General features: G+C 39.6%; 1 protein-coding gene across 3 annotated transcripts; it reads right to left on the bottom strand.

Annotated features, from left to right (window-relative positions):
* Window positions 1–1,109: 1,109 nt before the first annotated feature.
* Window positions 1,110–16,218, bottom strand: ARL6 (ADP ribosylation factor like GTPase 6). Of its 3 annotated transcripts, none has more exons than XM_048494976.1 (9): window positions 16,096–16,218; window positions 13,318–13,485; window positions 10,084–10,145; window positions 9,586–9,654; window positions 6,429–6,523; window positions 4,306–4,435; window positions 3,569–3,624; window positions 3,446–3,458; window positions 1,110–1,689 (listed from the first exon to the last, which is right to left on the bottom strand). In XM_048494976.1, the coding sequence occupies exons 2-9, from the start codon at window positions 13,438–13,440 to the stop codon at window positions 1,653–1,655; spliced, it is 585 nt and encodes a 194-aa protein (XP_048350933.1). In that variant the 5' UTR covers window positions 13,441–13,485; window positions 16,096–16,218; the 3' UTR covers window positions 1,110–1,652. The 3 variants fall into 3 exon arrangements, with proteins under 3 accessions (XP_048350933.1, XP_048350936.1, XP_048350935.1); XM_048494979.1 differs by lacking the exon at window positions 16,096–16,218 and adding an exon at window positions 15,766–15,919; XM_048494978.1 differs by lacking the exon at window positions 3,446–3,458.
* Window positions 16,219–27,437: the final 11,219 nt, after the last annotated feature.

The raw sequence follows: 27,437 nt of genomic DNA, 5'->3' as shown, positions 1-27,437 counted from the left end.
TGTTATTGTTTGTTACCGTTTTCAGCATTAAACACTATGTTTATTCACCAAAAAATGTGTTTTTGGTATGTTTTTTGGAGTGCCTAGAGTGGATTAATTGGATTTACATTGATTCCTATGGAAAAGTTTGCCTCGGTTTTCATCGGTTTCAGTTTTCATCAATTCTTTTCGGATGGATTACCAACGAAAACCGATGTTCCACTGTAATTGCACACTGGTATGTGATCTGATCTTCCCTGTGTTTTCAATGCCACATTGCAGCTGTGTGAGGCCCAATTTGGATTCAGTCTCCAGTGCGTATTACTAGAGCCATTACTAGAGCCATTTTTCCTTGCAGCTAAGTGAAAAAAATGACTACTTTTTTAATAAGATGAATTCCATGAAGAACAGAAAACAATGTACTAACCAGGACCAAACTAACAAGCCAATCTTTTCCTCTACTGAGAGCAACACAACTAGGATAGGATAATGGGTCTAGAATATGTGGCCAGGTGTGCAAACCAACTGTTATTTTCTACTAGCCGCAGTAAAGTCTGACACCAATACAATAGTACCTGTTACATTAAGAGTTGCTTCCTGATTATCTATATTAACAGGCAATCTCATTCAGCCTAACCTACCTCACTGCGATAGGTTTTCCTGTGGATAAAGCAGGGCAGTACAATTTCACACTGTATAATGGTGTGAGTGTGTGGATGTAGGAGGGGGGGTAGGTGGGAATACCATTCAGAACAGTGTAATTTGAAATACACAATTAGTTATCTGGCCACTGTATATTTGACAGACTTATTAAAAGTGCTTAGTTGAAAGTTACTCACAGATGCTATACATCAGACCATTTCAAATAACATCGTTGTATGTGACTTTCATTAAACAATGCTAAATAGAATGCCTTGATCTACTCTAGGTGTATTTAGAATTTGAGAAGTTCAGGTTCTGAACTTGAAAGATATATGAACAGTATATTAATGGATCAATCTATTAAAAGATAAACATCTAACTGGCAAACACTGTAACAAGAGTTCAAATACATGTGGAACACTTTAGACTGCTGTATCTGCTACATGGCATTTTACCTCTTATTTTAACACACACACACCTCAAGTGAGTCAGTCATGTATTATATTTTATTTATCAAAATATTATTTCAACTATTACAGAATACAATACAATTCACCACTTATCAGCAGAAAGTTACTCATAAATATCCACAATTACTTATAAAAACACAATCCACATGTAATTGATACTCTTAAAACATACTATGAAACATTAATTGGTTTAAGCTGGTTCTGTGCAAAATAAAACTTGAATTTTGGTAAAGGTACATTTCAATATGTACTTCTGAAAAGAAGACACTATATAGAGAGCTCATAGAAAACCAGATTATTCAGGTTTAAAGATGCCTCTAATTGGTCACCAACTCCAAAACACCATCAAATATATAATGATTTTTATGTTTTGTTTAACCAAACTGAAATAGTTGGCTGGTGTCATGAATGTCTCTATGGCATTAAAAAAGAGTTGGCTTTTTATTAAGCCAAAGACAAGGAATCAATAGAATGAACTGCTGTAAACAGACCTAAAAAGCCTTTATCTTCAAGTCTTGTCATATGCATCCACAAATGGTCCTTTAACAATATTTTCAGAGCTCATTGGCTTTTCATGTCTTCAATGCCTGAATCTGATCTAGATAAAATAAACAAAACTCACATTAAAATACTGTGTTTACATTATTTTGTCTAAAGACTTCTGTTATTACTGAAGTTTCTGAACAATTACATAGATGTAGTTACATGTGTTTATATCTGTGCAGAAATGGGTAAGATTTGAGAGTTCAGTCTTAATGCCAAACCAACCATAGTTTGGTAATCCTGCTAGTTCGCATCTTCTTCTTTCTCCTCTTTCTCCTCCACTTCCTGGTTTTTAATAAAGTTATATTAATATGATCTTCATTGATAAACTATGATTAGAGACTTTTCTCTAAACCCTGGCTTCAAATAACTTCAGATCATGGCTTGGAAGCAAGGAGTGGACCATAATTTGCCAATTAGGACAGTACAACAAACTACTGGTAGTGAAAATTAGATCAGAAAATTAATCAGAGAACAGATAGATTGGACATTATGGCCAAAGGTAAAAGTCTAGGAGTATCACAGTTAAGGGAGAATTGGGGGACAGCTAAAGGAAAACTATAAGAAAACCAAACTCTCATACACATACACCGTGCATGTGCATACCGGTACTGGATTCACAGTTGCAGATTTTGTGAAAGGAAGTTTTGAACAATGTGTCTTTGATCTTTTAACACTGAGTCTCTGCTGACATCTTGTGGTGCCTTTTAGATAAAATACTGAAGTGATGTCAACATTTTACAATCACAACTTTTGCAGATGTTATACATTATTTATAGATTTGTACTGACCCTGCCTCAAGTTTCAATATTGCTAATTAATGAATACTACCATAAAGACTTTCTCCATTAGTATATGATGCTAAGTGAAATAACATGGAAGACTTGCAATGGTAACTACTTGCAATTGTATTCATAAATAGATATTGTATTCTGCAGTAGAATGCCTTATGTCAGCACCACTACTTCCAACAGTGTGTTTTAATTAATGTATAAGTTTCAGGTGGGGAACTATTATCTGTACGTTAATTTAAATTTATCTACAGAGATTTAAGAGAAAAAAATAATATTGAGACCCAGTGGGATATGGTGATTAGAGTATCGGACCAGGATCTGGGAGACTCACAGCCCCATCCAAACCTGGAAGCAGCGGGATGCCAATAGAGCTTTCTGGCAGTGCAGGGAGCTCGGAAAAGCCCTGAAACTCCCCTGCTGCTGGAAAAACCCGTAGGGTTTAAAGGACGTAGGCCACCAAAAGAATGGCATATGTCAAAGGGCTGGTGCGCTGCACAGCCAGTTCTAAACCCCAGGAGGGAGCTGACTAATATCAGCTCTGCTCCTGGGAATGCCTTGGCCCAATCCCCCCCCACTGGCATCTGAGAGGAATGGCAGCATAGCCTCACTGCCACCTGAACTTCCCAGTTTTGCATCAATGTGGTTGTGGGACATGCGGCTGCCAGTGTTTTCCCTCCTTTACCAGGGTAAATGACCCAGAGAGGGCAGATGTCTCAGTGCGAGGTCACACTACTTCTGAGAGCCTTTTCAGCACCCCCCCCCCTTTTCGATGGGGCTGCTGGGTTGAATTCCTACTTGCCATGGAAGTTTGGTTGAGTCTTAGCCTAACATATTTCTCAGGGTTGCTGTGAGGATAAAATAGAAGAGGGGAGAACAATATAAACTACTCTGGGTCTCCATTAAGGAGAAAGGTGAGATATAAATAAAGCAAATAAATTAAAATAATGTGAATATTAAAATCAGCTATAACAAACAAGGAAAAAGATTATAGATGTTGAGTTTGACATAGATACTCACTGTGTAATTTGATCTGATAGCAGAAATAGGTAGAAATAAGGCAAAACAATATGGTGAAAAAGATTATTTTAAAAAGAGAATAATGAAAAGAGAAGTTTCTAAGGAAAGAGGTGTGGAACATACCCTGAAGCCAGTCTACACCTTCTTGCAGTCCTTCTCCTTTAAGAGCATCACTAGCACTAAAAAGAATAGAGACTACAGTTTAATAGCAAATAAAACATATTGAGAAAATAAAATAATATTTTCAACAGTTAGCAAAGTTCATGTTTTACAAACAGTAGAGACAGTAAATATACAATCAGACTGGAGACTAAATTATGTGGAAGAAGCATGGCTGTTCCCACACAAAGAATCTATCTTGCATGTCCCCTTCCTCTTTTACTTTCAACAAAAGAGGTAATAACTAATCACTACGCCGAGTTTCTTTGCCCCCTACAAAATGAACAAACAAAAATGTTTGAAATGAGAACCATTTTACCACTGTCCCTCAGCAATAACGGAGTGGATGATATTGATTTCAACGGATATGTTTCTAGAGTTACTATAAAATAGTGAAAATAAGTTTCTAACTAGTTTTTTTCATTTTTTAAAAAAGGATAGTTCCAACATTAAAATTCAAATACCAACATTGTATGAAAAATTATTATCAGGACATTGCTTTGCAATTGCAGTTGAGATTTACAGCTCGCTTTCAGCAATTGTAGATGTTCTACGAAAGATTTTCCTCAATTCAATAAAAAGTATGATTACGGATGATCATCAATTATCTTACTTTATCAAAGCAGAACAGTTAATACTACAATTAATAATTTAAAACATTTCAGGTCTACATGAACACTACATAAAATATACAGCTTTACCAGATGTGCCATGGTTTGTCTTTGATATTCTCTAAGGACAATAACTGAGAGACTTTGACTGATGACACAGCATCTCTGAGGTCCATCTTGTTTGCAAAGAACAAAATTGGTATTCGACGATGCTTAATATCTAAGGGGGAGAAAAAGAGCAACTTTTTGTTATTCCTGTCGCCATTTATGTATAACAAATTTTGAGAAGGAAAAGTGATACATACGTTGCTCACCTGCCACTGTCATTCTCTGAAGGTTTGCATTCTACCAAGATGCACACTCGGGTCATGAAGCCTCAGGTGCATATTTCGGTAGAGATCTCAAAGTAACCCTCCTATACTCATGCAGACATTTAAGACTGCCATACAAACTGTTTACAATGAAAGCCAAGTGCCTTACTGAAGACATTCCAAAATATACAAATGAAATGCTGGTAAAACCATTAAAATATGAAATCCAAATTTTGGACAGGAAAAAGTTATAATCTGGAATAGGGATTTGCAGTTAACAACTAATGTAATCCTTGTTGTATGCATGAATCAGTGGAAATCGTCAACTATATCATAAACATTCTATGTAGTCAGTAAGATTTAATTACCATTTGGTAATTTGGTAGTTGTGATGTATATTTCCTATGATACTGAGGGAAGCAAATAAACTACATCATGGAACATATATATGACTAGCAATAAGAGAACTTAGGTGGGACCATTCTGTCATTAATCATAAAAGTAATAATTGTTGAAAGCATCCATAATTCTTTTGAAAAAAAATAAAATCACAATTATTATCAACATGCAGATTCTGAAAAATGTAAGTATTTTGCTACTTTTGAACTATGGAGTTGTTTGGAAGTTATTCTTCCCATGCCATCTTTCCATGCAATGAGATCAAAGTAGAGCTTGGGCTCATTAGCATCATCCCCAGTCACCTTTTTCTGTCTTTCTCCTTTACTATGGATACAAATGAATGCAAATCCAAAACATTTTATTTATTATTTGATCGATATGCCGCCCTTCCACAACAATGGGCTTAGTGCAACTTACAAAAAAATCAGTTTAAAATCCAATACTATTAAAATGTCAATGGTATCATAGTATTATACGTCAGGGATAATTACATTTCTGAACAGGTCCATGAGTTAAACCCTACAAGGCATGCTGACAGCATCTGGGTAAAAATTAAGGGAGAGAGAAACAACAGTGATTTCATTGTGGGGATCTATTACAGACCCCCAAGCCAGACTGAAGAATTGGATGATGCCTTTTTGGAACAGATGACCAAACTTTCAGAAATGAGAGAAATGGTAGTAATGGGAAATTTCAATTATCCTGTTATTTGTTGGGACTCAAATTGTGCCAAGATATAAGGTCCAACACATTCCTCTCTTGCCTGCAGACAATTTCATGGTCCAGAAGGAAGAGGCAACACCGGCTATTTTAGATCTTCTCCTAACCAACAATAATGACCTGGTTATTGGGGTAGAAGTGGTAGGATCCTTAGGTGGGAGTGACCATGTTCTCCTGGAGTTTGTTATACAGTGCAAAGGGGATGTCAAGCGCAGTCAGACATGTATTCTATACTTAATAATAAATGTATTATCAAGCTTCACCTTTCAGTATTCTGTACTGCCAATATATAGACATTTAACTTTCATCCATTACACAATTTCTTTAGCTGGCTCACAGAACATTTGGTAGACTCACATATGATGTAATTTTCTGATTGAAATTTTAAAGTAATCTCTGTATAATCTCTTCTGCTAAAAAACATCTGTCAATAAAGGCCTAAAATAGAGAAATAGAGTCTACAAAGCAAAACGTACAGTATACTAAACTGACAGATTGAGGTTTTTGAAAAAAAAATCAAAATTTACTCATGCTCAATCAACTTCTTACTTTTTTGAAATTTGCTCCAGTACCTATGGATTAATGTTCATGGTACTCAGTACCAAACAGTGGTACTTCAATTAACAGAAAAGTATTGTGACAGAATAGGAAGATATCACTTTTCATCGTAATTTCTACTTAAACTTAAAACAGTAAACAATATTGAAATACAGAATTACTACAAAATAATTGTTTTATGCCAAAGACAAGTAGGATTCAGTAAAAGATAAAGAGTCTCCTCACCTGGATGATTCAGAAGGGTATCAAGTTCTTCTTTGGCTACAACCATTCTGAGTTTGTCACTGCTATCAATGACAAAAATAATAGCCTGGCCTTCTCTGTACAATATAGAAAGAAGGAAATTATAGGTTCTCTAAAATGCTGAACAAGAAATAATCAGAATCCTACTTCAGTGTGAGGGACAGTGCAATCCTGAGTGTGGGGTAGTTGCGCTGTGGTGGGGATGGTGCAGTAGCAAGGCAGCCACACTGCCTCCAAAGAGGCTTGATGTGCTACAGAAAGCAAGCTGAAGGAGTCACTGCCCTTTTCCCCCGTGAAAGTGGCCTATGTAACTCAATAGGATACACCACTAATTTTGCTGGTGCAAGTCTGTTCTGGCAAAAGGGGACGTTCCCAGACCAAAAGGGCTCAGAAAGTTGTCTACAGCCAGCCTTGCCTCTAGGAATGTCCCCTGCAGCACTGGCACAGACTCTTGCACCACACCTGTGCTGGCACCAAGGTGTTGCTTGTTCCATGGCTTCTGAACACCAGCAAAAGAGCCTCTGCAGTGGTGTAAATGCAACTTACACTTGCACAACTGGCATTTTATGTGGGTCCTGGGGCCATGCCTTCTTCTGAGCAGTTTTGCCACTCCCGGGATTGCACTGCAAGTGTACTGGCTGGAGGTATCCAATTCCTTCTAGACTTTAACAACGTAATTGCCTTTCTCTGCAACTCAGGTTACTTTCAAAATAGGCATGGATTTTTTTAAAAAAAGATATACAGTCATATTCCTTTCAGTGTATTACAACGTATTAGTTTGCAGCAAGTAATTCTGTTACATGTAATTTCTCCAATATACAATCCAGCAAATTTGAGGGATCTATATAGTTACCAAACAGGGTGCTTCAGAAGATCTGGCCAACTAACCATTCAGATCTTTGGGAGGGAAAAACCACTTATATTTGTTTCTTCCATAAATTCCTTTTGGAATTGTCATGAAGTAATACTATCCAAATCACATTAAACTGTCAATAGGCTTATTGCAATCAAACAGTCCAAGAAGGTCAATTCAGAATACAACAGATGCCTGTACATGTTCTGGAGTAGATTAATGATCAGATTAATGTAGATAGAGGCTATTTATGTAGCTTTCGTGTCACATGGTGCAGTATAGTGAAACTGTTCGGTATATTGTCAACTCTTGAGAGTCAAGTCATAATATAAGTGGGTCTTCTAAAAATGTAGTGTTGTAGAAGTTCATTTAGATAGTAACAGCTTTTATTTAATCATTATTGAAGTTGGATTAATAATTTATGTTTGAGATAATTCTGATTTCTAATTTATACATCGTGAAAGACAGACATTGTTAACCCGTCCTACTCAAAGATTTCATATACCCATTTGAGAAAATTCATCCATTTGAGAAAAATGCATTCAATCAAGATTATTCCATTTGGAATCCATGGATAATTGAATTTCTCACTGTAAAAAACTAATGAAGAAATTCTGAGCTTAACTTTTTTCCATACCTAAATGATGAAATTAGAATATGGCTGAATCCAGAGATTTCTTTAGCTGTGAACAAGCCTAGGGAAGATTCTCTAAATGAAACTCTGAACTCTGCAAATTCTATTTGAAACAAATATTTTAGCAAACATTTGATCCAGATACAATGTAGTTGCATAAGAACAGAAAATTCAACCTGGAATTGCCATCCCATCATCACTTCACTGATGCTGTAATTTTTAACAAATGTCATTTCCTGTAGCAGAATTACTGAATAAGTTTCAGTGGGTATGTAAAGCCACCAACTATATGTACTGGTAAAATAAGAAAAGTAGAATATGGAAAGCAAGGATTTATAAACAGTTCACTACTCCCTACCAAACCAGAAAAACTGTTCACAGCATCAAATCCTAAACAATAAGTGGCTAAGGGAATCGAATGTCATGATGACAAATCCTCCACCAATGGGGAAGCAGGACTCACCAAGCAGGACTCATCAATGGGGAAGCAGAACTCATCCATACAATCCTGCTCTCTCATTGGTGGCCAACATTCAATCCCCTCCTGGCTGCAGGCACTGTGGTCCCCTAGAAACTCTCCCACCCACCCCCAACAGCCAGCCCAGGCCCGCAGAACAGCTGAATAGCTGCAGGTCAAGATGAAATCCACTGAAATCTTCCATATCAACTTGTGCTAAGTGCTTTCCATTTATATAAGGGCTAGTTTGAGTCCAATTAATTATCTCTTATCTATTAATTATGGTCTGCTAACTTTGTACATTTTTACATCCATATTGTAATTAAAATGTGTTAAGATTTTACAAATTTCTGATTCATTCAGTCAAGCAAGAGTTTACTCTTGAAGTCACATGACTGGAATTACATGAACTTCTGGAAAGATCTTCCTGATTCTTCTTCCAGCAGAAGGGGAGAGGCAGACATACAGGCACAGAGAGACTGCACAGACACCCAGACTAAAGACTTGCGTAGATAGTTTGCTGTTCCTATATTTAGTGTAAATTCATTTGCTATGTAGTAAAGTTCTACAAACCAACTCACTTGCATATTTGCACTATACTCTGCTGATTCATTGCAATACAACAAAATGCCATTTAAAAGTTGAATAAAAACATAATTATGCATAATGGTCTCGAAATGCAGTAACTTTATGGTGCTCTTGTTCAAATATCAAGAAGTATATCAAACAAAAATGTTGCTCGGTGAATAAGTAGCAGAGCAGTTTAAAAATCCTGCAGAGCCAAGCATATTAACTTGGCTAGGAAAGAAAGAAACAACAATCAAGGAATTCCAGACAACTTCATTTCATATGAGATTTTTTTTTATCAGCAAGAAACCAAAACATAGGTCTTGTTAAATAAAACAGTAATTAATTAGCCACAAGATCATTTTGTGATTCTTCCCCCTTGTGGATTGCACTGTAATTTGTGGCTGGCCTAAGGTCATTTAGCAAGCTACCATGGCAGAGGGAGGATGTGAACCTGAATCTCCCAGATCTGCTAATCAGTATACCACACTGGCTCCTGTATGACTTCACAACTCCTTTAAACTGCTTAGAATTTTTATAAATTACCATGAAGTATCAGATGCCCTTTTTCCAAAAAGGGTTTATAATACAAACAGCAGTGTGTATATATTTTAAAAAGGCTACTTACTTGTAGTAATGTTCCCAGAGATTTCTGTATCTACCTTGTCCAGACATATCGAACACAGTAAAGGACAAACTATAAAAAGATAGTAAAGTACATAACTGAAATTTAAATAAATTCAGTGCTGTAATTCTAAAGACACATACTTGGCTTGTTTGGCTTGCTGGCTTGGGATGCATGTTTGAGAACTTTAAAAAACCATTCCAAGTCAGTAAGAAGTTCTAAATTTCAGTTTTAAATATCACACTCAAGCAGGGAACAAAATAATCAAGGATGCCAAATGAAATTTTGAAACCAAATTTTGAGAAAGTTTGTATTTATAAGTTTAGAAACTTGTCTAGGTTTATATCTAGCACCAGTTAGGTACAGCAACAAAAAAAATTAAAGAGCATGCTAAGTGAGAAGACATCTTGTGATAATCAACTATTAATCTAATGTATCCCCTGAAATAGATGATATGCGGTTCTAAATATGTAATTGTTCAATGCAAATAAAATCGCTTACCTGGATGTCTTGAATTTCTCAATACTGAATCCTATTGTGGGAACGATATCTTGAGTTTGAGCCTTCAAAAACAAACCATTCATCTTAAAACCAAATCTGCACAAAATTGTAATACTATGGTACTCATACCTATATTTACTTATTCAGATTACCATCCATACAATCTTATTAAAATAAAACTATAAAACTGGCAGAAATTTTTTATAAAGTAGGAAAGTTAAAACTTGAGTATACATGAAAAGGGGGAAGGTGATGGAGCCTTGGAGGCAGGGCAGATTTACACCAATGTGGGTGTTCACTCTGATGGCAAAAGGAGTAAATTAACCAAGAAAGAGGCTATTATGCTGGGGGGGAGGGCAGTGTGCAACTGTGCGCCTCTGAACCCAGAAGCTGATGTGCACACTGGCACCCCTCGACTGCAGGAACCCCACTGACATAAGTGGGGGCATTCCTGGGGAGGAGGCAACTTTAATTGGCTCTCAGTGCAGTTGTGGCCCCTTTTTTTGTGGCACAGATTTACGCCAGCAAAAAGGGCAGCATGAGTCATTTATGGTGATGGGCTTCTTCAGCGAAGTCTTTTTTTGTTCTTCTCCCTTGGTGCCTGTGCCACCAAGTGCCTCTTTGAAGGCAGCGCCCCACTTTGGATTGGGCAGCTTATTTTACTTCCACATATGTTTAATCTACAGAGTGATAGCGCTGCAGTCTTTTTATTTGCTTTGATTATTCAAATCAGTGACCTGTATACAAAATCAGACTTATGTTTAATTCATCTGCTGTTATTGTCTTATTTAGAACGCTGTTTTTCTCTGTAAGGACACAAAGTTTTGGTACTTCATAACTGGAAAATATGGACATCTTGTCTCTGTGCTGCAATTCTGCTTCAGAGAAATCACATTTCTTCAGAGAAACTGAAACAGCACATTGTTATTACTGGGAAATCACAATTTTTCCTCTAGAGATTTTAATCAATAGCTAAAGTGACTGTGAAGTTATGTGACCATCACAGGTAGTTAGAAGATACTACTGGCATCATACTGATGAGCAGTTCCCTGGCCATATAAGCTGTGATATAGTTTACTTGAAGCCATAAAAGATGAATACTTCCCGTACAGTAGCATACTAGAGCTAAACATTTGTATGACCCTTCTATAAAAATAGGGAAAACATCAGACCATTACTTTTCTGAATTATTTTGTTTTACTTATCTTTCCCTTGAAGGATGCCTTTTTTAAAGGATGCAAATTGGCTTGTACAGTAAAGAAAAAGTAGGATAACTTCCCAGTCCCATAATGCTATTGTCATTGCTATTACATTTCTGTTGCTGGCAAAGGCAACACCATTAGATATTTTTAGCAACTGAATTCTTGTATTTTATCAAAGAAATTAATACTGTAACATAATGAAAAATCTCAGATTTCTAATACATCTTCTCTTAACCAACAAGATGTGAATACTACATTATTTTTTCCACCATCCTTATGTTTGTAACTCATAGTTACTGAAGTCTATCTAGGAATCATTAAACACATACACCAAGGTTACTGGTTATACTAAAAATCTTGAAAACGTTCTTGGGATATATCCTTTAAAAATTGTGTACAATTTTACAAACAAATTATTTCTGTATAATTTGTATAATTTCTGTACATAAAAGCATTCCTGTATGTGAAATGGCTTGGTGAAGCTGCTACTGAGAATACAATTGTAGAAACCCTTTCTTGGAAGTAAGCAGCATTGAATAGACCAGAATAAGTTTCCCAGTAGACGTTCTACTTTTGTGTAAACCAGGAAGTCCCCAACTCAAACATAAACTCTAATAGAAGATCATCTGACAGCCTTAGGCAACTACCAATACTGAGCCGGAGCCAACCAACTCTTCCACTGGTGAAAGAGGAAGGAGAAGATTCCCTTGAACACCTGCATTTCTATGCTTTCCCTTCCTCAATGCATTTGTATAATGCTTCACATGCTACCTGAGCTTCTCTCAAACTTCACAAAAAAATATTGTGCAGCATATTAAAAAATTTTGGGAAGGGGAGCTCAAAAACCACACAGAGCTCCTCACATGAGATATAAAAACAATTAAAATATTTTAGTGTTACTTTAATGATAAATACATTAGACACTTTCAGTGCAACCCTGAACAGTTACATCCTTCTCGGCCTATTGACTTTAATAGCAATCAAAGGACATATTTCTGCTTAGAACGGCACTAATGGCCATTTTGTCCCTACCTAGCTAACATAGCTACCCTTCTTTTTATAGTTTGTATTTTGATTACAAATGCTTATTTTTTGAAGTTTTCTTTATTAATGTAATGACTACTCTGTAAGCCCAGTATTAATCGGTCACAAATACTCCAACTATATTTAAAGTCAAAGAAGTGTCGAGTAGAATATATGATTAAGCTTTTAATTAAAAAGTATACAAATCCATTCACTTTCTTGCAATTAAACTAAAATCTACTGACAGAAAATTAAAGAAAACAGCAATAATGATGCTAGGGTGTTGTGTGGTTTCCGGGCTGTATGGTGCTGTAATGATGCTGTTTCAAACTCAGTTGAATACATGGAGCTGCCTTATACTGAACCAGACCCACTCGTCATTAAGGTCAGTATTATCTACCCTGATAGGCTGTAGCCATGCAGGAACATAGGTTGACTCTTTCACCTCACCTACTAACTGATCTTAAAAAAAATACAACTGGAAATTGAAACGGGGATCATATGCATGTCATGGAGACACTGCCACCAAGCTACAACCCTGCCCCAAATTAAAGTCTGAAATCTTAGTTAATTACCTTTAATTCTTATTATTTCTTTAATGTGTCATGAGAAAATTCTTGCCATGCTAGGGTTGAATATTTTCATACTGTCTTAATCCTCTCTTTGGTGAGATTTTCTATACTCGTATACTCTACACCAGTGGTTCTCAACTTGTGGGTCGCGACCCCTTTGGGGGTCAAATGACCCTTTCACAGGGGTCACCTAAGACTCTCTGCATCAGTGTTCTCCATCTGTAAAATGGATAAATGTTAGGGTTGGGGGTCACCACAACACAAGGAACTGTATTAAAAGGTCGCGGCATTAGGAAGGTTGAGAACCACTGCTCTACACTGATAAAGACACTTCTTATTACTTCACTGCATGGCTAAATTGCATACAAGAGCAACTTCTATTAGCACTTCAGCATTCATGATACTCAATCTGTCAGCATGCTAAAAAGTCTACTTACATTAGATGGCTTCAGTTTATTGATGATAGTAGTTTTACCACTATTGTCCAATCCAAGGCACAAAACATGAACTTCTTTCTTCTTCAAGCCAAGCCAGCCTGCTAGTTTGTCAAATAATCCCATGATGTTGATTAAATAGGTCAGTACCAATGTGCCTGAAGAATATGCCTATTTAAAACATGATAGGAAATGTGTTCAGACATTTCAGACAAAGATCCTTGAGAGAAGACGGTTTCAAATGCTGTCACAGCATGCTGCTTCACCTAAGTACCCAGAAGGTAAGCTGATTATTTGACAAGAGCCTTAATGGTAAAGCAGATTGACTAGTTAAAACTCAGTCTAAAGCATAGTGCTCATGGTTCACAGAGTGATCCTATGCAATGCAACCAGGTTAGTGAAATTATTTGCAACTATTTAACTATTTTAGGGTACAGTAGCAGGTTGTAATTATTCAGTCAGATATAAACCATAGAACAAATACATTAATAAAATCAGATTCTCCCGCTGGAAAAAGAAAGCTTCATTAAGAACATCTAGTCAGCCCCATGCCTTAAGCAGAATTCTCTATGCAGTGATCCACATTTACTCTACACACCAGCTACTTTTCAGTTCAATTCATATTCTTCAGAAGAACACCACCAAAAATGAATGCATATTTTCACAATTTCAAAAACAATTCTGCTGTCCAAGTAAGAATCCTCACTAAATACTCACAAACTGGATTTTCACCCACTACTCAAAGGAGCCAAAATTATCTTATATACCATGTAGCAAAATTAATATTTAATGAAGGAGACTTATACAAACCACATTCCAAAATGTGCCTTGGTTGCAACTGAGAAATTATGGAGTTGGGGTCTGTAGATTAAATTCTGAACAAACACTACAGTTTACCTCCCAGACCTACGAAGTAACAATTTTGCAGGTGTAAACTATTTCTGACACTCTGAAAATCATATTTCTAGAGATAAGGATATTTTAACTTTAAAAGTGTTCTGATTTGTGATATCTAAGATAATGGCTTCTCTGAACTGCTAGGATTCTAATTTTGAAGTTAATTTTTCATAGTAGCTTTGCAATAGCAACTTGCCATGTTAAAAAATTAGGTGATTGCTTCCAGTGACATAAGGGCAGCAGATGTTATCTGTGACTTTTTAAAAAGTGGGGGGATGGATTGGATGCGAGTACACACATTGTATTCATGTATCCCTGAACATTTATTCTAGAAGAGGACCATGTACAAGGAAGTCAGTTCTATATACTTCTCAAAGATAGAAATGGCATCTGGCTTAGGTGGCCACATGTAATAGTGTATAGGAACTCCAGAACCATTAGAAGTTACAGGGCTGTATGAACAAGAACAACTGGAACTTTGGGTAGAATGTAAATGAAAGTATAGTTATGTTTGAGCAATATAATGTATGTCTTTTATACCAATGTTATACTCCTTTCATGATAAAGATCTAAGTGTGGTCGTGCGTGGTGCAGCAGAAGTTGTAGCATACACGACTGCAGTTCAAAATAGTGCTGAGTCTCTTTAGTGTCAGAGAATCGTATTTAAGTGCCACTTTCATCAAAAATATTATGCTCTGTTGTATCAAACATATAACTTTGATAAAATAGTATTTATATTGCCCCAGATTGGTATTGCAGTTGTAGCAAAGGGTCCCTGTATCTGGCTCATGTCAGCAATCTAGCTGCTACTGCATACAATGAATCCATTGCATTGTCGAAGGCTTTCACAGCTGGATTCAACTGGTTGTGGTGGGTTTTCCAGGCTGTGTGGCCTTGGTCTGGTGTGTTACAGTGTGTAACAGACTTCCCTCTGTGATACACATCTGAAGATGCCAGCCACAGAGGCAGGCGAAACGTTAGGAACAAGATCCACCAGACCACGGCCGCACAGCCCGGAAAACCCATCGCAACCAAATGAATCCATTATTTATTTAATCAAGCAACATTCCAGTTATAATGCTTCCACACTAAGATTAAAAATACAAAAGTCATCAGCTTATCCGTCTTTGGGCCAAATTTATTTTTCTTTGACAAACGTTACCAGCATGAACAAGTTGCTGCAAGTTTTGAAGCAAAGCTGGAATAGTACATTGAGAGAGTGAAAACATAAGAAGCGGAGGTTTCATTTCGTATGCCTGAGTTGAAGAATTATGCACTAGGTTTCCATTTGCACCTCATTTGACCCGTTATGCAAGAATACCGCTTCTGGTTGAAAGAGTACTGGGAAAGATCAGGCTGCCTGAGAGCCTGCAGAGCAGCTGATGACAAGATTGCACTAGAGCGGATGGACCAGCACGGTGGAGGGGCTGGTCGAAAGCAACTTCCTACGATTCTTGTAGCTGTTTGAAAAGCCTCTGCTGAGCTGGGAGGCTCAGTGGTGAAAAGCCCCGGAGGAGACCGGGATAGCAGTAAAACAATGGCTGCTTGGGATACCTTGGTCCTTCCGAAGCACCTTCATCCGCTCAGAGTCCCAGCATTTGTCAAGGCTGAAGTTGGTAATTTTAAGCTCGATTAAAACGCACGGCCAAGACTGCTTGCAAAGGCTGCCTCAGGAAACAGGCACCGCTGCTTTGCATAGATCTCCGCACGGTTCGTGCCCTGGGAAGCACTTTGCCTGCCCGGCGTCACGTAATGCCCAGGCTCGCCAGGAACCGCCCCCGCCCCTCTTGATTACCATTCCAACCCCGTGTCCCTCCGGCCCGCACAGACTCCCTCCCCGACCCGTCTCCTCCGAGGAAAGGGAAACTCCCGGTTGTTACTCACGCAGGGACTGCAAAGAGAGGGAGCCCTTGAAAGAGCAAGCCGCGTTCCCCGCCCCCGACGCCTGCGTCGTTCCCTTGGAGACCGAACATCCGTCAGCACCGTCAGCCCGAGGAAAACTGGGAAGGACGCTCTTTCTCTTTGGGTGGCGCTAGGAACCATCGCATGGGGAGCCGCATTTAAGGGGCAGGACTGTTCCTCGTGTTCTTTTCTCTTTGGCTCATAACTCTACCCTTTTTTAATGTCTGTGATCGCAAAGAGGAGAAGAAAGTGCTCCACTAATATGTCATTTTCAGTTCCTTTAAAAACTTCCATTTGAGGGGCAAGGATGGGCATCAAGACAAAATGAGCAATACTGTAACAGAATTCTAGGCAGATCTGTGCCGTCTGTTCTACTCTCCGGGACGGATTGTACTATTTCTGGGAGGATGGTGCGCCTTATTTTTAGTTATAGTTAGTAAAATGGGAGAAAGCAGATAGAGGAGCAGTTCAAACCCATCAATTAGCTCCTGAGTTTAATTTGTTTTGTGAATTAATTTTTTTAAGTAAATGTAATGGTATTTCAGACTTCTCTCTAAAGAAGGACAAATACTTCCTAGCATCCCAACTTTTAACTATATTATATATATTTACTTACTATAATAAAGGTACCTGGAAAACTCGGGTGTAAATCGCCACACATGTCATGTTGGGTTAGCTAGCACCTATCACATTCTCTCAACGTAACTATAACGAGCAATATACCAAACATGTCGAATCTTAAGAGACAGTTCAGATCAACACATCTCAAAAAAGGCTGGGAAAGGTGCAGAAAAGAACGAGTACAATAATCATGGGGACAGATCATTTTCTTCATGAAAACAAGCAAGGCTGCAGGGTTTTTTGGTTTTGGGAAGAAAACTGCAGATAATATGACGTTTGTGTGTGTGTGTTAACTGCCATCAAGTTGGATGCTGTGTGGTTTCCGGGCTGTATGGCCGTGTTCTAGCAGCATTCTCTCCTGACGTTTCGCCTGCATCTGTGGCTGGCATCTTCAGAGGATCTGATGTTGGGAAAGCAAGTGGAGTATATATATCTGTTGGAGTGTCCAGGGTGGGTGGAGAAACATTGCCTGGATCCTTCATAGAAGTTCTTCCCAGTCTCAATTTTCTTCTAGTTTCATGGTTGCAGTCCTCCTTTTGGTTGATGATGGAGACAAGGAATAGAAAGTCATCAACAATTTGTTTATTCATCGTCAGCCATGAAGTTGTTTAATTCTTCAGTAGTCATTACTTTTGTCTTTTTGCTGTGAGCTGTAACTCTGCTTTGGCACTTGCTTTAACCTTCATCAGTAGATGTTTCGAGTCTTTGCTATTTTCTGCCAGTAATGTGGCCCCGGACCTTGGCGTCGCAGGGGCAGGGGGGCGTGTCCCCAGGCCTCGGTGACGCGCCGGAGGCCCGGGGACAAGCCGGGTCGGCCGGGTGACGGTGCTCCTTGGCGCCTTCGTCCCGGCTCTTTCTGGGACCGTCCGCATGGAATGCGAAATGCGCCGACCCAGCCGCTTCCGCCTCCGTGCGGAAACGGCCTAAGTTCTGTAAACACATTGAATAGATAAAGAGATAAACTACAACCTTGTCTGACATTTGTTGTTTGTCATTTGGAAACTGTTCTGTTGTTACAGATTCTGTCCTAACAGTAGCCTCTTTTCCAGAGTATGAGTTGTGGATCAAAACCATCAAAAGCAGTGGCAAAACCATTTCCTTTAAAACTATAGCTTTTCATGTTCCTCACAGTCAAAAGCTGTAATCTGTAAAACACATGCTGATTTTCTTCTAAAATTATCTTGTGTGCTGCAGTAACCAGTGTAAATTTGCATTACGATTTCTAGTGCCTCTTCCTTTTCCATGCTAGGTCTTCAAAATTACAAAGGTGTAGACTGTAGAGAAAGTGCTCCTACGATAGAACAACTCAGGGCTGCCCTATGAGACTTCTAGGCTCAAGAAAAACCAGTGGGGGGGGGGCAAATGGTGCCCAGGGCAAAATGGTGTTTGGGCCCCACTCCCATTCCCCCCACTTACCTCAGTTCAGCCAGCTGAAAAAGAAGCGTGGCTGGGCCTGCCAGACTGTTCCGGGCTTCTGCCAGGTCTTGGGGGCGGGGCAAGAGGGGGAGGGTGTGGGGGCGATTTTCCGCCCCCAAATGATGCCAATGGCGCACACCTGAGACAGCTCCCCCACCTCATGGTAGCTATGTGACTGAGAAAAACAGAATGATATAGTACATCACACAGTGGGCAGATGACCTGTGGAACTCACTGTCAAAAGATGATGTGATGGTCATTACCTTATATCAATTTAAAAGGGGGTTGAACTGTTTTATGGTAGAATTTATCTTTAGCTATTTTGCATGATATCTAAATGAGGCTTCCATGTTCAGAAACAGAATGCCTCTGACTGTCAGATGCTGGGAAACTGTCACACAGTGGGGTGTGCTGACCATGCTTGTTGTCTTCTGTGAAGTATCTAACTCAGTACTACTGGAAACAGGATGGTGTGGTCCAGCATGGCTATTCTTATGTTCTTGGATGACTGGTTAAAGTAAATGTTTTCTTCAAATACCTGATAATCCTGTGTTGCTGGCAATGCGATTACGTCATTTCTGGTACATGCTGGAAGTGACGTTGTTGTGTTACTGGGCTGGGCCTCCCTCCAGTGCTGGTAAGTCCCCCACTGGCCAGCTGACCAGTGGTGGGTATGGTGCCTCAGGAGATTCCCCCACCCACAGGGGCTTGGTAGCTCTATTCAGGATAATTACGTGAGTTCTAGGGCCACATGTGGCTGAAATTATCTCTAGGCATTCCTGTGCTATTGTCAATGGAAGATAAGGATCTGTGTTTGTGAAAGACATAATTCATCAGAAAATAATGCTACATGCTTTGAAAACTGGCCACCAACCCCCAAATATGTTAGAAGTAACAGTATCTGATATGCAAAGGAACTGAGAAGTGGGCTCACTAGGGACTGGGTCAGCTAGATAGAGCTGCAAGATTAGAGGCCCCTCTTGTTTGTCCTTAGATTGATATCTCAGGTCTAATTTCCTCCTTCTCGGAAGTGTCCCCCCACCCTACCCAATATAATGGTATGCCCCTTCACACTGTTGCTCCCCCTTCCATCCTACTGCGGTGCCACCAAAGCCAGACCCCAGTTCCACACAACCCACCAGCTCACCATTTTGGAAAGGTGGGTTGCAGTTGCAGTTGCAGCTTAGGGGGGAAGCGGCAGTGTCGGATGAATTTTCAATACTTACTCCAGTGTTACTTGGGGCAGGTATGTCACTGGTAATGGGAAGAGATTTACTCTCCATTGTGTTCATAATACTAACAAAGGTTTGCTGCTATAGTACTGTGAAATGCATTAAGTTGTCAACCAGGATAGAGATGAGAAGGAATTGAGACCAAAACTGAAAATAAAGGGGAGACAGACAAAATTAGAAAAGGTAGGGAGAAAGAATTGAAGGCAGATCGTGGAAAAGGAAAAGAGCACAATTAATGATGGGGGGGGGGAGTGGAAAAGAAGGAGAAAAATGGAGGAAATGAGATGGGAAGGCCATTTTATTTTACTACAACACACTATCAACCCCTTTACAAGATCTGGATGGCCAGACAAAACTATGCCCTAGATCAGTGTTTCCCAACCTTTTCGATGTCGCGGTACCCTTGACCTCGCTCTTCATATCTCAGGTTACCCTTGAGGTTTGTTTGATTTTTTTTGCCATTTTTAGGGTTTTTTCATTTTTGGCTTGTAGGTGGGGAGAGTGGCAAGCAGGGGGAGGGGAGGGGAAGGGAGGGGAGGGAAAGCAGCATTGACAGCTGCGTTGTTTGCCTAAATTCGGCGTGGATTGGGGGCTCCCTTTAAATCTATCCCACAATCCACGCCAAATTCAGGCAAATAAAACAATGCTGTTTTTCAATGTTGTTTAAAGAGAGCCCATGAGGCTTCCAACCCCCCTTCAAAATTCATTTGATTCCAGGGGGGCAGGGGTGGTAGAATTGTCATGGTACCCCTGGGACGTGCTCGTGGCACCCCAGGGTACCATGGAACCCTGGTTGGGAATCATTGACCTAGATACAAAGAAAGGAAAAGGGAAACGATAGATTACTGGAGAGAATAATCTTTGCCCCGTTATACGTGGAAAGTTTACCTTGGGGCTCTTAGCTGCGCAGTGGACCTGTAGTGTGGTTTCCTTACATTTCTCTATAATGTGCAAGGAGACATTCACTGCCTGCCCCGCCACTTGCTTGCTGGTCTCAACAGGCCTCTGCTTCTCCTTCTTCAATTAACTCCACTTAAAGGTACAGCTTTCATCACACTTGGTAGCTGCAAGAAAAAGGGTTTTGTTAAAGCCCTTCCAATTGCAGTTGTATTGATAGTGTAGGCCCTTTACAAAAATAAACCACCAAAAAGAAAAATGCAAAGCAATTCCCTGGACCACAGTCTGCTGAAGAATGGGACCATGTTCTTCACCCCCCAGTGGCGTAGCGCCAACGGGGAAGGGGGGTGACGCCCCATGCAGTGCAGTGGCTGGGGAGTTGTCGGACCATGGAGGGGGGTGGCGGGGACATTCCAGGGTGGGTGTTGCAGGGGTGCTGGGCGTGCCCCAGGAGCAGTTCCCCCTTCCTCCATCCCTGCCCCCCCACATGCATAAACACACACCCTGGGTTTCAAATGCAATAAATGGCAGTGATTTTGCAGTAATTATTTATATCGAAAAATTGATATATCAATATAATAGATTTTAAAAAATGAAATAACAAATCAGGAAAGAGAGAATGGGAGAGGTCTGCACAGGAGTGCAAAGAAGTAGGTGGAGCTGGTTGTGGGGGTAAGATGTCCGCAGCAAAGCTGTGCTCATTGGCAGATATCTCCTGTTCTGGCAGCAAAAAAAAAAAAAAATTAAAGTCACCCTTAAAATGGTGTTGCTTGGCGTGGGGAGAATGGAAATTGAAAGCAGGGCTGGGGTAAATACATCTGTACAAGAAATCTTTCTGTGAGGGACATAATCCCCCCTGCACAGCAGACACCTGGTGCATAATGGACCTTTGTTGGCAGGCTACAGTCTAACAAGTACTGTAGTAGCCATCAACTGTGCTATCTTGCTCTGGTGCTATTTTGGCTGATGATCAGTTAGGCAAGGGTTTACTTCATTCTTGCAGAAAGGCGAGGTCTGCTGACACAGAGCTGTGTCTGCTGACACAGAGAAGTGCCTGCTGTTTACTGTCCTCAGCCGAGGTATAGCTGGGCCAAACTGCGCCCGGTGTGCATTCTATATTTTCCGCCCCCCATGGCCCCCCCATGGCCCCCCTACGGCACCCCCCTTCCCCCTTCCCCCACTTACCTTGATGGGAACTATACTTCCAGGAGACCTTGTGAACCCCAAGGTCTCCTGGGAACTGTAGTTCCTCAGGCCGTTTATACTGTGAACAGGCCTTTTGCAGCCTGAAAAAGTTCAAGAAAAAGGAAAGGAACTAAGGTAAGTGTGGGAAGGGGAGTGGGGAGGCACCATGGAGGGTGCTGTGGGGGAGGGGCAGGGGCCTGGGATGATTTTCTGCACCCCCAGGTGTGCGCCCGGTGTACAGCACACCCCCTGTCCCCTTGTAGCTCTGCGACTGGTCCTCAGACTTCCCTGCTCCCTGCAGCTGCAGCTCAGAGCTGCATTCAAAGTAAAACAAATTGAAATGCATTCAGGTGAATGCAGCTTGACACTCTCTTAATGAGACCCAAGCTGACTTGGACCCCAGGAACTTTGCTCCTTCTAGTCCTCCCTTCTTGGTAGCCCTGTGTGTGTAAGTGAAAATGGAAACATATTCATGTAGGAAGAGTATCTGCATGTGTTATGGAGTCTATATATGTGGTATAAGCATACACTTATGGATGTGTATATGTATGATTGTACATATATTTTCTGATGTATTTACTAATATATTAGCTGCTTACTGATATACACTTTAATTATGTTTAACACAGTTTCCTCAATGAAATTCCACCTGGTCTGGCAGCATCTTATTATAGTTTTTGTCCACATTGCCCTTTGACAATTTATGTTGCCCTCCTTTAGCCTTCTTGCAGTGCTGACCTATACAAGAATCTATCCATCCATCTCTAATAAAATCTAAATGTCATGTCCACTAACCAGGCCATTAGTATCACTGCATTTGTATAGAAAGGTTTAAAGTGGGACTTTCACAGGAAGCACCCATTGCTTAAATTTGATGTGCATTAATCATTGATCCTAAAATAGAAAATGTGTCTTGTTTGAGAGACCCTTATTGATTGTGTTTTTACGTTGTGAATGTATTGGGTTTATTTGTGGATTATAGCCTCTTAGGAGAGATGCAATCTTCTGGTGTAGTGTTGATCTTCATACTTGGAAAAGTATTAGGAGGTTTCCTTTCTCTGTCTATGGCAGAAGATGTGCAGGGTTAGGCTTACTAGCTAATAGGTACAATCTCATATAGTTAATCCGGGACACAGAAAGCTAATGCAAACTGAACCTATTAGCATTCTTTCAATGATACTAGTTGATGTGTTTGCTAGTTGTCGTCATACAATCCAGCACAGTTATAAGTAGTCAGCAAAATAATATTTGGTACTGGCAGCGTAGATTTATTTGGAGGAGAAAACCTACTTTCTTTGTTATGAGAATCCTTAGGATTGCTGCCTGGGGCCCTGCTGCATTTATGGTCTCTCTTTATTTTTCATTATAAGCACTGGAGAAAAGTATTCATCTCTATCTCATGAGAAGAAAGGTGAAAAAGGAAACACAGAACTCCCTGAACTATTCCAACATAGACCCTACTTGTTTACCCTGAAGGGTAAAAGATAGCAAGAGCTACCTTACTGTTCACATCCTCTCACCTGTGATGAAGTAAGACAGAAAGTATCTCAGAATATCCCTGCAGCTGTTCTACGTAAGAGGACTTTAGCTCAACTTTGTTTTGACACTAATGAGAAAAAATGCTGGCTATTGCAGGATACAACTGTTACATCCAGGAATTTGCTTTCACATCTGCCTAGTCCTGTCTAGTCTTGAGATGCTGCAGGGCTATTTTTGTTCCCATTGGCTTGTGGATGTGATACAATCGTTGGTTCTTTGTGGTCTTATACGAACTTTTATTCTGTATTCATATCATCCCCTCCATTCATATCCTCTGGAATGAAACGAAACACTTCAACTCAGAAATAACCACCAGTACTGTACTTTTATTTGCTAATAAATATCTTAATAAACAGGCTTACTCCATCTTTAAGACCTGATAATGCCTCTTAGGAAATCATAGAAAAATAAAATACAATAATCATCAGTAACTTGTACTTTGTACAAATATCTTATTATGTTGCTCAGCATGTGGCTTTGCCAAACCCCATATTCTTTCTGCAAAAAGATGGTATATGAATGCAATTCACCTTAAAATGCCCTAGTTCCGAGAGCTGAGCATTTTATTACACTACTAACTTATAGGCATGCCAACACATGAAAATTTACATGGAAAATTGTGTTATCATAGTAGCAGATTTCACATGGGGGGAAGTCATATTCCCTCTCAAAGAAATGTGGATTATTTTATTTTTAAATTAAAGTAGGAAAGTTTCCCCTTGGGACTGCAGATCAATATGTTAGATTTTCTTTCAAATAGCTATTTCTGTCTTATAATTTAAGGAAAGGAGGTCAGAAAGTGCCAATGGAATATGAATAGAAGATAATAATTGTGAATACTCCAAAAGAAAAATAAACATGTCAGATGTTTTTTAAAATGGACCAAGCTCTTTTCCTTATGTATAATAGTTCTTGCTTGCTGTTTGCAATAAATGTTCATAACACATAAATAATAATCATCAGTGTGGACATAGCATAAAGTCAAAGAGCACAAATACCCAGTCCAGGACCCATGTGTGGCTTTTATAGAGAGAGCGGGTAGAGTGAAGTACACATTGTTCACATCAATGGAGGGAGATGCCCAAAAGAGTGTGTACACTGGTTGGCTTCCTCCTTTGATATGAATTCCGAGAGTGGAGCTTCATGCTTGCATTGCAGCTCCTGTGCCTGGAGAAAGTAGCTTGATCAGAGTTTGACGTTTCTTTCATCTTTTATGAATGTTGTGGCTGAAGTCTGGCTTTTTTTTTTTACACACAATGTGGCTTTCAGGACGGTGCAGACAAAACTGATGTGCTCTAGAGGCCATCAGTAACTGGCAAACTTTTCAAAGATTGACAATACTTTAAAAGCCCCAGAAGTTGTATTTTGACACAACCATTTTAATTATTGTTTAAAACAATATCCCATGAATGACTATTTGACAAATTTAGTACATTTTATGGGTTATGCTGGCACAGCAAACGATTAAGAACAGTGAAGTTACAGATAGTACTACAACTGTAGAACTCTTGGAAGCTTCCTGTGTTTTAATTAATGAAAGAGGCTGAACAAAAACAAATGAAACCCCCCAACACAACTAAAAAGAAAACTATTGCTTTGGCGACATTTGCATCTAATTTTTTTAGAAGAATCGTCACTTTTCCTGTACAATCACCTAAATACAGCATTTAAAACAAATTCTGGTAAAGCACTGTGCTCAATATAAGGTGCTTGATTAAACTTCATTGCTAATTAATTACTGTGGTTTCAAATCCAAAGCTCTGTTATAAAACTTTAGGGTTTTTTGTAATTGTTGACTGGGACATTTATTTGAAGGAACTTGAGTGCTGCTAAGAGTTTATTTCTCTCTATAGGAATTTCACTTACAGACTCTGATTCTTACTTGGAGCTTTCAAGAACCATAGCCATATTAGATATGCTTCAAAGCAAAGAGGACCCACTATTTATAATAGTGGCTGCATATTTTGACACAATCTGAAAGTAAATTTTTGCTTTTACAATATAATCTGTAAAAAAATAATAAGAGCAAGGTATTAAAGGCAATTCTGGAAAATTAATTGAATTTTAAGACTGTTCCTAGGAAATCTTGGGTGTAAATTTCAGCCAAACTGCTCATTTACCTTTAACAAATCACTCTCAGCCCTTTCTGCACGGTGGGGGGGGGGGGCTTCACACAGGCAGGGCTGAGAGTGATTTGTAAAACATCGGGGGGGGGCTTCACACAGGCAGTAAAACATCGGGGGGGGGGGCCTCACACAGGCAGCGCTGCGAAAACAATGCAGCGCTGCTCTTTCCCTCCCAAAACGATGTATTCAAACCTCGCTCAGGGAGCAAAGTTTTCAAAATACGCCGGCATCCACCCGTTGCCGAGCGAATGGCAGCGGGTGGAAGTCAGCGTATTCCCTGCGCCAGCCCCAAATGGCTTCTTACCTACTCCTGACTTCCATTGCTCTGAGGAGGCCAGGGGACACGCCTCCTGGCCTCCGTCGCTGCTGCTGTCACTCTGGCCATGGGGGCATGTCCCCTGGCCTCCTCAGAGCAACGGAAGCCAGGGAGAAAGAAAGAAGCTGTTCGGGAGGCTGTGCGGCTGCGCGGAGCCTGCTCGGCTAGCTGCGCAGCCTGTGGGGCTGTTCGTGTGAATGGCCCCAGGGCTGGCATTGGCATGAATCATGCCAATGCAGCCCCACAAATCTGGCCATGCAGAAACGGCCTCAGTGTTACTTCTTCTACCTGTAAAATGGGAAAATTAAAGATCAGACTCAAGATCCGTGATGACTAAACCAACAATTGTAGTTGGTTTAGTAGAAGCACTTTAAAATGATTGAGAATTCAGTAACTGGAACCGGTATTGTGATATGTAAACTCCATAAACGAACATAATTTGTTAACAGTTTTGTATTTTAATATTTTGTTTTATATTCTTATATTCAACTCAAGTTACATCACAAATCAATAAACTCCACTGAAATCAAAGGGCTTTCAGAATTCAGGTGTGTGGGGGGTACATTTGAGATTGTGGTTTTGATACATTTATTTCCAAATAAGTTATTCTTAAATCAGTGGAATTTCCTTTATATAAATCAGGGTAGGAGTTGGTTGAAATGTAAGTACATGTATTTGAGTGCCTATGCTAAATTACTTTTGGGAGTCACGCATAAGATATTTATTTAGTTCATTTATACTCCACTTTTTCCCCAATGAGGATCCAAAACAGCATACATTATTTTCCTTGATGACAAAGGGAAGCCTTAATCACCTGCCTATTTTGAAAAGCACAGGCAAGCTACAGGTAAAGCTTTAAAATGTCTCTATAGACTATGGCTTGGATCCAGTGATGTACAATTGGCAATGCAAATAGACTTAGTGCAGTTCCACTTAAACAAGATTTTGTGCAATACCTATTGCTTTTGTCCCTATCTCTAATGATTACCAGAAATTGCTGCACAACATTTTATGCAAACAGAAAAGTGGTTCAGGATACACTATGTTAAGTGCAAGGTTGCTAGCATGAAGATTTTTTCACACTTCCCCTTGCTCAGGGACCCTGGAATATGCAGAAATCTTCTGGTGGATCCAAGCTGATATCTTCTCTTCGAACTAGGCATATGTTAATATGTAGTTATACCATGACATTTTCACTTTTAAAAAAGGTCCATAACATAAATGTAGACTTGGAAAACTTCTAAGAAGGAAACTGAAGAAGCCAGAGAGAGAAATACTCATGAGGACCGGATGTCTGAGCCATCCTGGGAAGCAATCAGTGGAGAACCCCTTTTTCTGAACTCCACTACTGAAGAAGAGACTATACTTTGTATTTTCAGCATTTCTAGAGTATTCTGCAGGCCACAGCATCCTGATTTCAAGACTAAACCATACTGAGATGCATCAAGTATGTGAAGTCACTAGCATTGCCAGAATGATGTCATTTTGATGGTACACTTGTTCTTACATTGCATAGCTCTGTAAAAACCTGACTAGTATTATGGCTACTTCAGAGTTACTTCCTTGCTGGTATTAGATCTGTAGCCAGCTACCTACACTACATCTATAGACCTGGATGTTTTGCCACCTGTCCTCAACTTTCTTTCAGTCCTAATTCTTGCACATCAGTTCCTGAATCCACCTCTGAGTCTGAAGGTACTTTCCATTTTCAGCGAACACAATAAAAAAATGCTGACACTGAATCCATGAATTACTTAACCTGTTTGTGCCTGTTGTACAAGGGATGAACAAGAAGCTTAACATATTTCATCACCACATATGAGCACCTCCCTTTAGATATGGCGCAGGAAATGCAAACCGAACATCCAAATCTTATGTCTTGTTATAAACATAATCAATGATAAGAGTTAGGGACACACCAAAAATGAAAAAAAGTTAAAAAAGTAAAAGTAGAACATGGTTATGGATTGACATTTTATTATAAAACTTTAA

This window comes from Sphaerodactylus townsendi, linkage group LG04, assembly GCF_021028975.2.
Source record: "Sphaerodactylus townsendi isolate TG3544 linkage group LG04, MPM_Stown_v2.3, whole genome shotgun sequence".
Taxonomy (NCBI): domain Eukaryota; kingdom Metazoa; phylum Chordata; class Lepidosauria; order Squamata; family Sphaerodactylidae; genus Sphaerodactylus; species Sphaerodactylus townsendi.
Note: the sequence above shows the minus strand (reverse complement) of the source record. Positions and strands in the feature narration are given on the sequence as shown.